General features: G+C 40.5%; 1 protein-coding gene across 1 annotated transcript in view; it reads right to left on the bottom strand.

Annotated features, from left to right (window-relative positions):
* LOC138051332 (coiled-coil domain-containing protein 150-like) overlaps window positions 1-16,327 on the bottom strand; it is a 24,871-nt gene that overhangs the window by 7,308 nt on the left and 1,236 nt on the right. The window contains exons 3-18 of the mRNA XM_068897528.1: window positions 15,739-15,782; window positions 15,306-15,398; window positions 14,050-14,282; window positions 12,961-13,045; window positions 12,132-12,224; window positions 9,619-9,687; window positions 9,387-9,479; window positions 7,262-7,345; window positions 6,748-6,798; window positions 5,627-5,683; window positions 5,348-5,410; window positions 4,730-4,858; window positions 3,277-3,446; window positions 2,611-2,704; window positions 1,514-1,683; window positions 289-418 (exon numbers count right to left, since the gene is read on the bottom strand). Of these exons, the coding sequence (XP_068753629.1) occupies window positions 289-418; window positions 1,514-1,683; window positions 2,611-2,704; window positions 3,277-3,446; window positions 4,730-4,858; window positions 5,348-5,410; window positions 5,627-5,683; window positions 6,748-6,798; window positions 7,262-7,345; window positions 9,387-9,479; window positions 9,619-9,687; window positions 12,132-12,224; window positions 12,961-13,045; window positions 14,050-14,282; window positions 15,306-15,398; window positions 15,739-15,782 (1,658 nt within the window). The remainder of the gene's footprint in view (window positions 1-288; window positions 419-1,513; window positions 1,684-2,610; window positions 2,705-3,276; window positions 3,447-4,729; window positions 4,859-5,347; window positions 5,411-5,626; window positions 5,684-6,747; window positions 6,799-7,261; window positions 7,346-9,386; window positions 9,480-9,618; window positions 9,688-12,131; window positions 12,225-12,960; window positions 13,046-14,049; window positions 14,283-15,305; window positions 15,399-15,738; window positions 15,783-16,327) is intronic.

The raw sequence follows: 16,327 nt of genomic DNA, 5'->3' as shown, positions 1-16,327 counted from the left end.
TTGAATTTTCTTTGAGAGACTCTCCTATTCCATTCAGCGTCCTTTTTGCCAGGAATAAACTCTCCCGCCCTCTTAAAGCAGGTCGATTGATAATTTGCTGTAAGTTTCTTTTAAATTTAAACATAATTCCATCGACAAAAACTAAGAAAAATCTCGCGTAACTGAGAAATTTGAGACTGTTCACACCCTTTCACATCAAAACGGCAAACAGAGAACAGCAAACGCGGGAAAATTGTGCCTAGGTGCACAAACGAGAGCCCAAATCTATCTTATAATGGCAAAGCTAACCTTGGCAAGTTCCCTTTTATGCTTCGTTTTTGTTTCTTGCAATTCTTTTTGGCCCTGTCGCATAACATCTTCCAACCGCTCTTCAAGTTCTGCAGCCTTCTCCTGGCGTGTTTGTCGAATCTCGTGTTCCCTATAAATGTGGCCACGATTTTGGCTATTAATTCTCTCTAAGATGTGCATTTAACTCGGTTATTTGCCTTAGTCTTAACTGGCGGGTGTATTAATATTCGTTGGTCATCGTGCTACGTGGGCAGCACGCTTCAAGCTGAAGAAACACAACCGTACAGCATGCGCGCGTGTCAAAAGTCCTGAAGCGCTGCCGATCTCCATCCCGTCGTTATCTGAGTAAAAGCGAGGACAACGCCAACGCCAACGCCATCGAAAACGTCACTCCAAAATATAACTTAGCGCTGTCGTGTTTATTTTGCGATTATTCCATTTCGCACACGTGTACAATTGAGAGTTTTCAAATGACGTCACGGCGGCCATGTTGGTGTTCCAAAACAAAGAAATGGTGGCGATGATAGTGTACCAAACTAATCCTCCGGGAATTAAACTCTATTTTCATGCAAATACTTTCTTTTGTTTCAGTAATCCAATATGGCTGCTGGTCACGTGAGTGAAAACGCTTTTTATATGGGCGAACTATCCCGGAACGCAAACATTGAACCTGGATGATTGGTTGCTGTATGCTAACGATGTCGTCAAAACCTGAAATGTGGTGATTTGTTTTGTGGAGTCATAGTTAATCCAGGGACTGGTGCGTGACAGTGCACAATCTTTTGTTTTCGCTTCGCACGGGTTTGCAAATTAGTTGCGCATAATTTAATCGAAGGATTTGATTGGTTATCTTCTCAAAAAAAAAAAAAGCTGTGATTTTTGCATGGTCAAGGCCAAAAATACGGACAAAAAGATGAAACAAAGGAACTTGTCGAGTTTCACAAACATCTCCATGCATTAACTATGTGATGGAGTACTGCGAAGAAAGAATAGGGAATCAATAGGGCTTTTGCATTGTGGCCTTGTCGATGGCAGAGCCTTTGGTCATCGCTCAAACTCCCCATATAAACTTAATTGAAAATCGTCCCCAGATGTTCTTGAGGCTTGTCAAGGTTTCGTGTCCTTGACAAAATCCAGTATTCCAACCGCACTTGAAAGTTTACGGAGAAGATTGTACCAAGCTTAAAAGAGGTTCGATATCCGCCCTAAAAAAATGCTGACGCACCTTTCCTCCAAAACATTGTCATACGCCACTTGCTTCCTTCCCAGCTCGGTCTGAAGTACCTCCATATTATCTTGTAGTTCCCTGTTTGCCGATAAGAGTCTTTCCAGCTGTTCTGTCATGGTTTCTCGATCAGTTTGAGCACTCGACAGGGCCTCGCGCAAAGGTCGAAGCTAAAAGCGAACCAGAATTAATATTCAAAGTTTAGGTCGGACCAGCATTATTCTAACTGGCTGAATTTTAGCTCGCCGACAAAACGTCTTTCGGCGGATAAAAGCGACGCTAATTGTTCAACGCCGTCGCCATTGTCCTCAAACGAATTTTTCCAGGTAGATTAACCACCGTAAAGAGTTATGTCAGCTGCCGGTTCGAGCGTTGCCCCTTCGTCAGAGCCGACAGAACTGAAACCACACAGAGAACGCGACAAATCTGCATAGTTAACGAGCAAAAAACCCAACTCCGCAAGCTGTGCACGTTAGCGTAATGGGGAGCCTAAGCACGCGATGTTTTCGAGCCACGAACAGGCACGGGAAGTAAACATTACTTTGGTCAAGCCAGGACTGTGGTCTCGCCCAGAATTTTAAACAAATTGTCTTTAGTAGTGACAAGATAACTAGCCATATGAATGTGGTGGTATCAGGACAAATTAAAATTAAAAAACAGCTCACTTCCGGTTGTCGTCCGGGTGGCTGTAAAATGTCGCATCCTTAAGCCGAAATAATGCACGAACGTGGTCACATCAAGCATTGCCTCATTTTTAAAGTAAAGTAAAGTAACCATATTTAACGTCGATAACTCGTAACAGTAAGTCAAATGACAAACCTGAGGTCGACGGTGCGCTCATTTACTCCACACTCTCCATCAGTGCTCCGTTTTACGGGTATTTAAAGCTACTAGCTACACGGAAAGGAAAGGAGTCGAAACAAGGATGCGAGATCCGGGAATCGATATCAGGACCTCTTGCACAAAGGCCGCGCACTAACCGACTGTGCCATCCTTGCTCCTTAACGGTGGCCAAAAAGTTTGTCTACGTTTTTCCTCTAGTCTAGCTCTTCCTGAAGAATTAAGTAGGGACGAATAACATTTCAGCCTACATTTACCTCTTGCAACTCCGTCTGTTCTATTGAGATGACTTTACTTTGAAGGGCATCGTTCTCATATTGAAGTTGTTTAATAAGCTGCTGTGAGGAAATCCTAGGTGAAGAATGAGGGTGACAAATTTACGTTTTTTGTTATTACCTAAATAATCATACGGTGTGGGGATAAGGGTGGATAGGACGGACGAAATGTGGATAGGAAATACGCAACGGGTATTGTTCATGAAAAATGTTTTGCATTGAAGTGTATGGAGGCCAGAATTTAGACAAAACCCTGTCCAGACGTCAAATGCTCGCAGGGTAAGGTAAAGTGCCCAGCAAATCAAAAAAGAGATTGCACAATTTTTTTTAACCCGTTATATTCATTTTTGACAAGTCATATATTTCAGCGAAGCAAGTACCAGAGATTTATGTCAGGTGACAATGGACCATATTTAGCAAGCATTAGTGAAAACCAATGCCTCACTGATGTACGACATTCAAATTTGATAAAAATAAAAAAAAAGCTCATTTAAACGGTGATAGAATGTACATGCAAATTTGATAAGTAAAAAAAAAAGCTGAGTTAAACGATAATAGAATGTGAGGTTTTAACCTGCTAGTTAAATTTGATGACCGTCACTTCTATTGCGGATAGGGCTATCGAAAAAAAAACTTCTTGAAACTCACTTGTCCCTTCTTAGAATGTTCAACTCGCTTTCTTTCTGTCCCATGTCGGTTTGTAAACTTTCCATGGCCTCCTGTAGTTCAGAGTGAGACTTCATCAGGCTCTCAATCGTACTGGACAATCGACTGCTATTTTCCCGCGAATCGCTTAGCGACCTCTGCAAGGCCTCGATCTGAAGAAGTGAACAAATTAAAAATTCGGACGAGTTTTGTCAATTGCAAAAAAGCGGGAAATGATGTTACGCTGATTCTAACACGGCCGCCAAACATTGATCGCGTTTTAATGTATCTACTGACTTATCTATTGATTCATGTAATTGTTTATGTGTCCCGAATAACCTGCCAAAGTTGAATCATTTAAAGAAACCAGAATAAAGCAAAGATAACGCACACAGCTGGTCATGCTACAAAGTTAAAATTTCTACATGAAAACAAAAATACTTTGTTTAAATTTAAAGGGGCTATGTCACGTTATTTTAGGGTGTTTTGGGAAAATCTTAATTTAATCACGAGTTTAAAACTCGAAAATAATAATGTGGAATTTTTTTACTGATGAAATTATCGTTTCTTCACAAACAAGATGATTCTGAGCAAAAACGACCTTAATCGAGGCGATTTGCCCTTAAACTTGAAAAACGTCGGGCCGACTTTTTCCAAGATTATCCAAATGCAATCCCTTTCAATCTTGTCCATTTGTGTTCATCCATACTTAATTTCCCTTTTGCTGTATTTCTTTTATGTTGTTCAACAGTTTCAAGTGGATATTGCAATGTTTTATTCTACTTTGTGGGCACTTTGGGTGTTATGAAATTGCATGCATCATTTTGCGTGACATAACCCCTTTAAGTATCATCAGCCTTATATAGAGCGAGTTTCAATAGAGTGTCGTAAAACCAAAACCAAAGTAATTACTTTGGCCAATCAAAAAGGACTGAGACAATCCGGCAAACCAATCAAAACTCGAAGTAATTACACGTAGCCGACACAAAGCGCGGGAAAATGTGCACGCGTGAGCCACGATTGGTTTTGGTTTCACTTCTGATTGGATGAAAAAATGGCGCGAGAACTTTGAACCAATCACTGAGTGAAGTAATGATAAACCAAAGTAATTATCTAATTACTTTCGACACTCAATTGAAAACCGCTCTAATACTGCTGTGGACAACTGTTCTAATAACTGGGAGACTTCAAATCAAATCGAACTTAAGGCAGATCAAATCGAATGTTACTTCTACGTGAGAACACTACTGAACGATAAAATTCAAGCCGTACATGGCGCCAAGCTAAGTCAGTGAATCGAACCCGGGTCACACTGGAATATGGCCAACACTTTCATGATCCATCGATGGGATAACCTTGCTCCCCAAATAATACGACTGTCTACACTGTCCCTCAAAACAAATCGCTAGCATGAAGGAAGCTAACAAATACGTTGTTTGCAATTCGCCTGATTTACCTTGTCAGTGTATTTCTTTTCTAAAGTCTGTGTATGCTTGACGAGTTTCTCCACCGAGCCCAGAGCTTCTTCTCTCGAGTGCATCATCGATCTCATATCCGCGTCCTTTTGGCTGTTCAGTGACTGACACTATTGAGAAAGAAATTTCCGTCCATCTTTAACCAACTTCAGCCATTATCACCGTTAATATTGTTATTGCTATTACCATAGCGATTACTAATTTGAAAAAACAAATGAACGAAAAGGATGAACGCTCAGCTTTACTCAACATCCTCCAGCGAGACCGTCTCCGGCATGTTCTAATCTGGTGTAGAAATGTTAAAGTTGCAGACCGAGAAGGAGAGGGGGACAATTCGTGACGCTTGTGTCACATTTGCTTGTATCGCATCTGTGGACATAACTGCCATTTCATTCCAGGATCTTATCAGTTATGACTAAAATCAGAGGGTCGTGTCGTAGTACCTCATGCATTGAATGGGTTTCAGGATTGGCCAGGATTAGCACAGAAAACAATAGGAAGTACGATACTATACAGCCAAATGAATGAAATATAGTGTTCAACAAGAGGTACGACCCTACCAAAAAAAGAAGACATTCGAATGCTGTTTGACTTGTTACCTCTCTAACTTGCGCCTCTAGCTTCTTGACAGTGGCTTTACACGCTTGCAGTTCGGCTAAATTCTGTCACGGAAAAGAAAAAGACAACGTTACTATAGTCACCGAAATGTAGATGAGAGGCGTTTCAATCCCCCGCCATTCAACATATGATGATTAATTTCGAAGAGACAGCCGTTTCATTCCAGAACTTTGTGTTACAAAGTGGAATGACTTCGTCCCCCGGGTCTAGCAGTTGTCTGGCTATTTGTTAATTGAATCAGTGACAGCAGGACCACCTACCTTGCTCTGTTGATTCTGCAAATTGTTGTTTATCTTCCTCAGTTGTTCAGTCTCCACCTGAAATAAACAACAATGTGGCAAATACTTTAACATCCTCTACATAGGGATTTCCTCTTTGTCCTTGGCAAAAACGTACCAATAAATTGAAGGACACCAAGATAACGCGCCCTAAAATAGCCACATTGTTTCGGATTTGATGCATGCTGCAAGATTTTTGCCGAACCAGCGACAACAAAATCATACCGTCAACAGTTTGGTCAAAAAGGACACATATGTCCACGAATGCAGGTAATTACCGATTGTATTGTTGTAAATAGGTACAGTGTAGTTTGCAATAGAGGGACACCTCGTGATGCGTAATAAAGTTTCACTTCGTGAAGTTTATCATAACGGTGCCAGAGGGAGGCGCGGTGGCCTCATGGTTAGAGTGCTCGACTCCGGATCGAGTGGTCTGGTTTCGGGTCCTGGGGCCCGTTTCTCGAAAGTCCCGAAAAGTTTTCGGGCCCGAAAAGCCATTTGTGAAACTGCTAACCGCTTATTTTGGAGAGCCGATCTTTTAACGTGTTTTCAAGGGAACAAAAAGAAAAATAACTGTGAAGTTTGACGACTTAAATCCTCTCCGTTCTTGAGATACAAAAGGAACTGTGACACCCGAAAATGGCCCGTAAATTTTCGGGAGTTTCGAGAAACGAGCCCCTGGTCGGGGACTTTGTGTTGTGTTCTTGGGCAAGACACTTTGCTCTTTCCACCCAGGTGTATAAATGGGCACCGGCAAATTTAATGCTGGTTACCCTGCGATGGACTAGCATCCCATCCAGGGGAGAGTAGAAATACTCCTGGTCGCTGCATGCTACGGAAACCGGAGATAAGCGCCGGCCTGATGGGCTTTCCTAGGCTCGTAACAGCGACTTTACATGTGCCAGAACTAAGGGTCATGGAATGGAATTTTGACCCGTATTTTCCTCTACTTGGCCCAAATTTTAATTTTCTTGATACAGGTGAGATTAGCCATTTTATGCCGCCACTTAGCTAAAGAACTAAAAAGCCATTCAAGCGTCAAGGCTTTGAATCCTTCAATTGGAAATGTACACGCATATACATTTTAATTAAAAAGAACAAACCTTGACTGTGTTCATGGACTTTAGTTCCTGCTCAAGATGTTCGACCTTCGACTGAAAAAGAGTTGCGTACTTTAAAAGTGTGATACAGATAAAAGCATGCAAGAACGAACAAACCAGCTTCGTCTTTAAGTTCAATTGGACTTGAACGAGTAACAACGATAAGAAACTCATAAACTCATTTCTCAACATGATTCTGAGAGACAGAAAGCCGGTAAATCATAGCTGCATACTTAGTAAATTGTGTGTAAACGATGCGCACACTCGAATCTTTGAAACATCAGGTGAAGATTTGAAATCAAAAACTTGCCACTCAAAATTAGGTCTTCTTGTGGAAATGAAAGCTTTAAATTTCATCATTCTAATGTTCAGCTCTTTCGAAATTTGGAGGGACAAGAAGAAAGTTATTTTATATCGCAGCGGCAATTTGACCTTTTCAGGAGTTTCTCAAGACAATTCTGATTTATGTCATTTCAGACATTTTACAACTAAATGACAACGTTTTCGTGCGAGATACCTGCAGACCTCCTTTCTCAAAGGCAAGCCGGTTCTTGGACTCCATCATGCTTTTCATTGCGTCTTCTATTTGGCTGTGACTCGCCTGAAATCATAAAAAAAATACTAAAAAAAAACAGAAAATTCACAGTCAATCGATGGGTCATAAACCGAACTAAACGAATAAAATGTAAAACGGTTCTGACAAGTTTTGCAAAGAAACGATGAGTTTGTATCTTTTCCGAGAAGTGACGAGCGCCAAGGTTCTATGAACGGTTAAGGCCGGGACACACTAGGCGATAAGTCGCAGCGACATGTCTCTGCGACAAGTTGCTCCATTTGTACTACTTGCAAAACAAGTCGCTGCGACACGACGCCTGTTCGGAGCACACGCAGTGATCTCGTATGAGGGGGAATGTGAACTAGTTTTCTAATTCAATATGGCTGACCATATGACGCTCTCTCATTGGTTCATTTATATTTTGTCGCAGCGACTTGTTGCCGGAAGTGTACACACGATGCGACAACGCTGCTTTCGCTTATTTTGTCGATGCGATAAGTAGCATGAATTCAAAGTGGTTTGAATTCGTGCGACTGATCACGGCGACAAAATTCTGCCGCAGCGACAATGATTTTCATGGAATTAACCGTGTCAAACAAGGCGATTTGTTGCGGCGACTTGTCCCCGCGACGTGTCGCAGCGACTTATCGCCTAGTGTGTCCCGGCCTTTAATAGGGAGCTTAAGCAACGACAACGGCGACGGCAACGAGAACGTCATCTCAAAATATAAATTCGCGTTGTTGTAATCGCTTCGTTACTATTTCAACTTTTTTAATATGACGGGGGTGTGGTAGTTCCTCAAAAATGACACAGGTCAGAACGGCGCTTAATTTAGGGGAGAAAATGAAAATTTATCCTCAAGTGCTGACGTTGTTCACAAAACTTAAATTTGGCTATTTCACGTTGTTGTTTTGCTTACGACGGCAAAGAAATGGACAAAAGTGAAAAACGCACGTGCAGGGCGTGCAAAGCTATTGTTTTTACCCACTAAATATGCAAATTCGTGACGTTCTCGTTGCCGTCGCCGTTGTCGTTGCTTAAGCTCCCTAATGTTTCCTTGCAAACGTTATTGGAACCAATTCCTTCTTTATCCACTCCGTTGCCTTTTTGCTCTGTAGTGTAAACGCCCCTTTTAATCAAAAACACGAAAATAACGCCAGAAACTATTTTCACATCTAGTGGTTCTCGCCTTAAGTTATGAAAGCGCGTCTAAATCGAATAAGGAGCTTTAGCAACGACAACGGCGACGGCAACGAGAACGTCACAAATTTGCATATTTAGTGAGCAAAAACAATAGCTTTGCACGCTCTGCACGTGCATCTTTTCATTTTTGTCAATTTCTTGCCGTCGTCAGCAAAACAACAGCGTGCAATGACCAAATTTGAGGTTTTTGGGAGAACGTTAGCGCTTGAGGATAAATTTTCATTTTATCCCCTAAATTGAGCGCCGTTCATCCCAGTTTCGTTCTTGAGGGTTTGCAACACCTTTTTCACGTTAAATTGCTTGAAATAGTCGCGAAGCGATTGCAGTAACGCGAAATTCACTCTTAACGACGACGTTCTCGTTGCCTTTGCTGTCGTCGTTGCTAAAGCTCCCTATAGAGAGCTTAACCACGCGCGTTTTTGAGACGCGGACGGCAATCGGAAGGGAACATTTCGTGTGCGAGAACAGTGGTGTCTCCCAGATTTTTATGCTAATGATATCTAAGGGAGAAACGATACTTAGCAATGTAAGTGTGGTTATATGAAGACATAGTCTCCCTCGCAGGCGTTTTTAGACTCGTCACGCAACGCTCCTGTGGGGAGGAGCGTTGCGTGACGAGACTAAAAACGGCTGCGAGGGAGACTACTGAAGACAAGGTAAGAGGAAAAACAGCTCACTTCCCAGCCTCGTTCCCAGGGTCTCCATCGTAAAGAGACCCTGGGAACGACCTTACTCACTTCCGGTTGCCGTCCGCGTCTCAAAACGCCGCATGCATAAGCTCCCTAGAATTCTCACACGTCACGGGTCAAGGAATCCCAACTTTTCTTTAGAAAATTCATGCCAGTATTTGCGCAGGATAAAGGATAAAGCAACATATACAAACCTGTTTATCCTCTAAGGCACAAATTCTTTCCAACAGTCTTTGATTTTCCTCCGCCAATGACTTCTTTGATTCTTCCAGACCTTGAATCTCTTCCTGGGTAAAATTTTGAAATGCTTTAGTTCAGACCGAAAATACAAGAGAGATTGACCAGCACAATGACAAAACTCGACCTCTTTAATTGTGTGGTGGAAGCCGAGATCTTCAATCAAGATTCAGCTGTAATTTTGATTACCTGAGCATGTCGAAGCTCACCGACAACTTTGTCTCTTTCATTTGAAAAGTCACTCACTGCTTGGTTCACCTGCAAGAAAATTAACTATGTTGGCCTTTTCCAAGCAAGTGACGCTACTGCATAAAACTGGCAAGAAAGGAAAAAGTCTGATGGCTACAGTTCTTTAACAAGTGCGACTTCACTGACGACGCTTTTAGCAGAAGACTTCAAAATTCTATGCGTTATATGCATCTAGTATAAAAACGGGACACCCTAACTGGACAATAATATGCCCTTACAGTGCTACGTTTATCCTCAAAAACAAGTGCGTTTTCAGGACGCCTTGACCAGAACACGTCAAACTTTTACACGTTTAAGGTCTCGTCATAGTTTCGAGGTGTCAGTTTTTTTTACAACGCTCTTATTTTGTCAGTCTTTGTGCTATGACAATAAAATAAACATCATTTTAATGCTCCTCAAAAGCAGTTTTGGATGCAAAAAAGTATTCTTTTGCGTGTCTCATCATAGGTTCGAGGTGTCAATTTTTTACAACGCTCTTATTTTGTCAGTCTTTGTGCTATGACAATAAAATAAACATCATTTTAATGCTCCTCAAAAGCAGTTTTGGATGCAAAAAAGTATTCTTTTGCGTGTCTCATCATAGGTTCGAGGTGTCAATTTTTTACAACGTTCTTATTTCGTCAGTATTTGTGCTATGACAATAAAATAAACATCCCTTTAATGCCCCTCAAAAGCAGTTTTGAATCCAAAAAACTATTCTCGGTTTTCACATGACGTCACGACCGCCATGTTGGTGCCCTAAACAAAGAAAAAGCGGCCATGTTGGTACCCCGACCAAATCCTCCGGGAACTTAACTCTATTATTATGCAAACGCTTCCCTTTGTTTTCGTTGAAAAACATGGCTGTTGATCACGTGAGTGAAAACCAGCAACTTTTGTGAGAACGTTATTTTTTCAATGTTAAGTTCTGAAAGCAAACACACAGGTGGTCCTTTTCTAGATGTTTAAGCTGCAAGGGAAATTTTTTTTGTTGAAATTTTGTGAAGCAATTGAATTTGAGATAAATTTTCAGCCAAACAGAGTCAGTGATTTTTTTATATGTTGCATTTGTTATCTTCCATCAAAGTTGAAAATAGTGTTTTGACCGGGAAAGTAGGCAAAGTATAGTATAAAAGCAAAGGCGACAAAGAATTGAAAAACGCTGACCCCGTTTTGTACATCGAACTGTGTCAAAATGATCCTGCAAATTTAAGTTGAGCGGAATCGGACAAAAACGTTTTGAGTTGTAGTTCCGTGAAAGGACGACTCTTAAAGTGCCCATAACCTAATTTTTCTCACTTAATCATCTGAATCTACACATATCTCATAGACGTTTCGCGAAAAAAAAATTGCGATTTTCCCAAAACGCGATTTGAAAATGAAATTAGAAAACGTTCAAATTTGCCGCCATTTTGGCTCACTATTCGCCTTAGTCTTCTATCGATTCTTCCCGGTCACAATACTGCTGGGTATTGGGTATTGCCATTTCCTTTCGGAAATTGAAAGTTGGTGACAATTAATTTTTTTTTTGTAGCATAGTGCGGCCTGGTCCTACTTTCACAATATAGCTTTTGCTGCGCATTATATTGAATGTGTAGTGTACTGACGGGCTCAAAAATCTGGCGCAGGAGTCGAACCTACGTACGAGCTTCCGATTACTTGCTTGTTTGTGATTTATTTGTTTAAGCAGGTTGAAGTTTTGGTAGCTATTCAGCTGATGTGGACCAGCTATACCCACCCACCCATGCACTCACAAAGAACAGTCACAATACTGGGAATTTTATCCCCTACTCTTTTCGATTAGTGTGTGGGTTCTTTAATGTCCCACAGGGAGGTTGAGACGGGGCCTACGGTTTATAGTCCTTATCCGAGAAGACTTGAGCTCTAACCATTTGCAGATGTCATTACAATAGCAGCACTTTCTCCTCGGTTATTTAAAGACCCTGAGTGATGGTCCGGCCAGAGTTGAACTCACGACCTCCCGCATGGCAGCCCTACTATCGGATGCTCTATAATTGAGCTACATTGTGAGGAAGGCATGAAAGAGATGTGCATATATTTGAAGTGCCAATTATAGACGAAATTTAAAAGTGGCCCTCGCACTTGACTAAACAAATTCATATATACATTTCTTTTATTCATCGAATCTTTTCAAGAGGACACTTGAGCCCGGCAACAAATTGATCTTCTCCCAACTGAGTGGCTTCACAGCTCAGTTGAGCTCAGTAGAGCATCGCACCAACATCGCAGAGGTCATGGGTTCGAATCCCGCCGAAGCCACCTGAATTTTTCAAGTGTCTTTTAAAAAGGGACAATTCCTTAGATTGTCCAGTTAAGCGCCAGGATCGCTTCTACATTTCGTCTATACCCCGCACTTCAGATATATACATTAATTTCATTCATATGCCAAAGTAATAAGTTTTATTTTGTGTGTGTACATTGGATGAAACTCGACGGAAAGCAACAAATAATACCTCATTCATAATCTGGTCGCTCTCCTTTGACAACTGCTCCCTTTCTTTCGTCATGGCATCAATCTTAGCCCGGAGATTTAAGACTTCCGTGTCCTTAGAAATAAAATAAACAACAGGATAACTTCTGCATAAGGTAGCTCTTACCAGTTGCGACAATTTCAAGGGAATCTCTTATTGGAAGGATTAACCTCCCAGCAATGTTTGACGTAAATTGGCAATGTTCAGTAATGTAGCAGCTCTTGTAACCAGTCATTGCTTGGTATTGGAAGCACCCTCTATTGCTTAAGTCGAAGTCATTGTTTAATTAATGTTTAGCCTCTTGTTTTTGGCTTGGGTATTAAGCCAATCACATAATGTTAGGAGAGCTGCTGCAATTGACACTATAAAACACCAGCGATGAGAGCACTTGCCACCCACCAATGTGGCCCGGGTTCGTTTCCCAGACTCGGAGTCATATGTGGGTTGAGGTTGTTGGTTCTCTACTCTTCACCGAGAGGTTTTTCTCCGGGTACTCCGGTTTCCCCTCTCCTCAAAAACTAACATTTGACTTGATTTGCGTTAATTGTTAATTTCAATTTACAGTGCTCAAACTGCACTAGAACGACTAGACACTTAAATAAAGTTCCTTTCTTTTTTTCTTTCTATAATGGCTTAAAACAAGATACACTCATTGATGTGATGTCAAAGAGCAACTAAAAACATCCTATATGTTTTGGAGGAGGGAAGTCAGAGTTGACGAGAAAGGCAAGAGGATACATTGTGATGAATATAAGAAACAGCACGTAATAATCAATTATTGATGACTTTTATGATTCTAGTAAAAACTTACAAAATCCTGTTTCTGTTGCTGGGAAATGCTTTTTTCATCCAGTAACTGCCTTTGAAGCTTGTTTATGTCCTCTTTCAAAGCAGATCTAAAGAATGCAAATTAACTTTCGAATCAATAATTATTTTTAGTGATCCTGCTATCAACTCATGCATGGCCATTCTTGAAAAGTCGTCCATGTCAGTTTAATGAAAAGTAATCTTGATAATTGTCTAGTCCTGAAACTATGTGACAAGACCCTTAGGATTGGTTAGTAAATTATCCTTTTCCCTTTGTGTTTGACTGTCCGCAAGCTAAGCCTTTGAAACTTGGTTCAACAAGCACATCATCTTAATAATTTATTAAATAATAATTATTCTTATACAAGTTGTGTTACAGTAGTTACCACTTAGTAGATGGTACATGTAAATACTTCCTCCATTGTTTTTCTGCAATTTTCATAATTGTGCAGAACGCGTTTTGGCTTCCATCAATCATATTTCTTAACACAGCTGGGAAGATTGAATCCACCTCCCAAAAGTGAATTGGAGTTTTGTTTGGTTCAAAGGTTAAATACCATTAGTATCACCCAACTAGTGGACTAATGCAAATCCTACATTTTGATTGGCTACACTACTCCTCGAGTAGCAAAAAGCGTGACGCTTTCTTTCGTTTTATTCCCAAATAAATAATTATTTCTTCAACTTGCATTTTCTAACTTTATTATCGCCTTTTCTGTCTGACTACTTGGGTGATACTAAAACAATTAGACCCTTTGCCCTCAAGGGCCACGGGTCTAATTGTTGATTACATTGTATGACATCTTTTTAGAGGTTCTTCAGTAAAAAGATTTGTACAGATTTCCATCAGAGTCAAGTTTGAATATTAGGTTGTACAACGAGAACCATTGATGCTGATTGGTAGGTTACTGGTATGTCACGCATCAATAAATTGATTTCGGCATCCATGTCCAAGTCGACTCTCGGCTTGGCATTGGAAGTTTGATTGATGGAAGCCAATTAACGCCATTTGGCCATTGGCACTTGGAGACGAGATTCTGCAGAATTAAGAAAATGGCAGTAAACTTATACACTCAACTGCACGTCAACATACTTTTCATTTTCCAACAACTGTTGCTTCTCCTTCTCTCTGGCAACTTCTTGTGCCATCTCACTCCTGGCCTTTTCCAACATTCTTTCTTGTTCAGCCATGCGCACATTCCACTGCTCCCTTTCGCGTTGCAAAGCACCTTGGTGCTGTGAAATTAGAATTTTGTTGTCAGCTGTGGTGGTCCTTAACGCATTGGTCGCTCTGTGGTGTTCAGACATGATGTTTTCATGCTTGCCCTGAAATATTTGTAACAAAATTAATTTGCCTGTGCATTTGTGAACACTGAACACTGTATTGCCTGACTAAAACAAGCACATTATTAACTGACAAAATCTCAGCAAAACTAAAATTGGCACAGGTTTGAGGAAATCTAAACTTTACTAAAATGGCATGTCTAATGATTAACCAACTACATGACTTGTAGATATAGTAAATGGCCTCGCTCCGCAGGATTTCTGACTTGCAGCTCAATGGGTGGAGCACCCAATAGGTGATACAGATGTGACAGTCATGGATTTCAATCCAATTTTTCAGTTGTCCTCTTGTCTGTTATCAAGCAGCTACAGCTGTAGAGTGAACAAGTCATGTAATTTCTTTTGTACACCTCAAACAGCAATAGTATTAGTTGCGACTGGACTAAAGTTTGCACATGTCTGATGAAAATAACTCGACTTAAGTTGAAACAGATGATCCAAATGTCCAAATGGCCTATGCCTGGTGAAAAGACATCTTGGATCCATGGACTAAGTCAATTACAATGTATGATATGAAATGATGGACTTTGCACAGTCCAATGGTTAAAGTGTTGAATTTGCATTATGGCCGTCACAAATTCAAATTCCTTGTTATTAAACCATAGGTGGAATTAATTTGTCTTCAAGGATTCTGAATTCAACTCTTCTACATGTATACTGTACTTTGCAAAATGTTGACTGGTTGCTTGCTGGCAGTTGGGCTTTTTAAAAATGTTACCTTACACTGTACATGTACTTCTGAAGTTCTCAAGTATATTTATGTGCCTAACTAGATAGCAATTTCACCCTTCACAACGTATTTGCAATATTTTATGATAGGTTCCTTAATGAACATGCATGGACGGCCCCATTAGCTGGCTTGCAGATAAGATGGGAGTCTGTTACTGTCTAGTGGCCAGTATTTAAAAAAGGAGACCTGAAGACTTACCTTGCAATCATCCATAATACCTGTCAAAATTACCAATAGAAAAAATAAAGTACCTTTTTGATTACAAAGGTACTGACCTTAAGGTCTTCGTGACTTTTTCGTAAACGCTCAAACTGCTGCCTTAATTCTTTGTTTTCTTTGTCCAGTCGTGTGATATCTGTATCTAATGTCTGACAAACAGATAACAATTATTATCAATTTTATCCCTTTTTCCAGTGAGTTTTTAACTCATTTTAAGCAAGGTTCACAGTTTCCAGTAAACAAGTCAAAGATTCACTGCGAGGATCACCGCAGACACTTTTTTTCCTCTCCTAAAGTGGCGTCATTACTGACAAACTCATCATTTTGAGCATGGTAAAATGTACATTGTATATACTCGAAAAGAACGGGAAATTAAGAGCAACAACTGGCATTGATGCTTAGCCTCATACAGAAACGTTTTACAGAAGGAAGGACTGTGTGGGTACCAAAATTATATTGCAGTAAATTACATTATTTTAATGGACTGACCTTCCGTTCTGATGTTAAAGTTGCTAACTGGGAATCACTGTTCACTGAAAGAATAAAGAAATAATTGCTGAAAGAAAATAATTGAAAATGTCAATGCAGAATTCAAAGGAATCATTGTGGCATTGGATTAGGGTGAGCAAGCTCGGAACATTAATCCTGCTTTTCACTAGCGACACCTTCACAAGCCTAAGCATAAAAACACTTATTTCACTGTGAAAACAGGGTTGATGCAAGCGTGAGCACAAGCGCAAACACTGTGAAGCACAAGGATCAAAATTTTTCCTTTCCTTGTGCCTGTGCTTATACTTACGTCTGCTTGCGTTGTATGAAAATGAAATACAGCATAAGCATCAGGAGATTTGCTATGTCTTGCCAATTAAAGCACTTGTTCCAGATTCCCTGCATCTGAGCATTTGAACAAAATGGCACTGAGACCATGATTGATTTTGATGCTTACGTCAATGTTTGTTTTCACTAGCATAAGCTTGCGGTTTTGCTTGAGCTTGTGATGCTTGCATCGCTAGTGAAAACCAGGCTTTAATGCAGCAAAAGCACAGAAGACTGAAGCTTACTGCCCCACTTAAGACAA

The sequence above is a fragment of the Montipora capricornis genome, chromosome 6, assembly GCF_036669925.1.
Source record: "Montipora capricornis isolate CH-2021 chromosome 6, ASM3666992v2, whole genome shotgun sequence".
NCBI classification, from domain to species: Eukaryota; Metazoa; Cnidaria; class Anthozoa; order Scleractinia; family Acroporidae; genus Montipora; species Montipora capricornis.
Note: the sequence above shows the minus strand (reverse complement) of the source record. Positions and strands in the feature narration are given on the sequence as shown.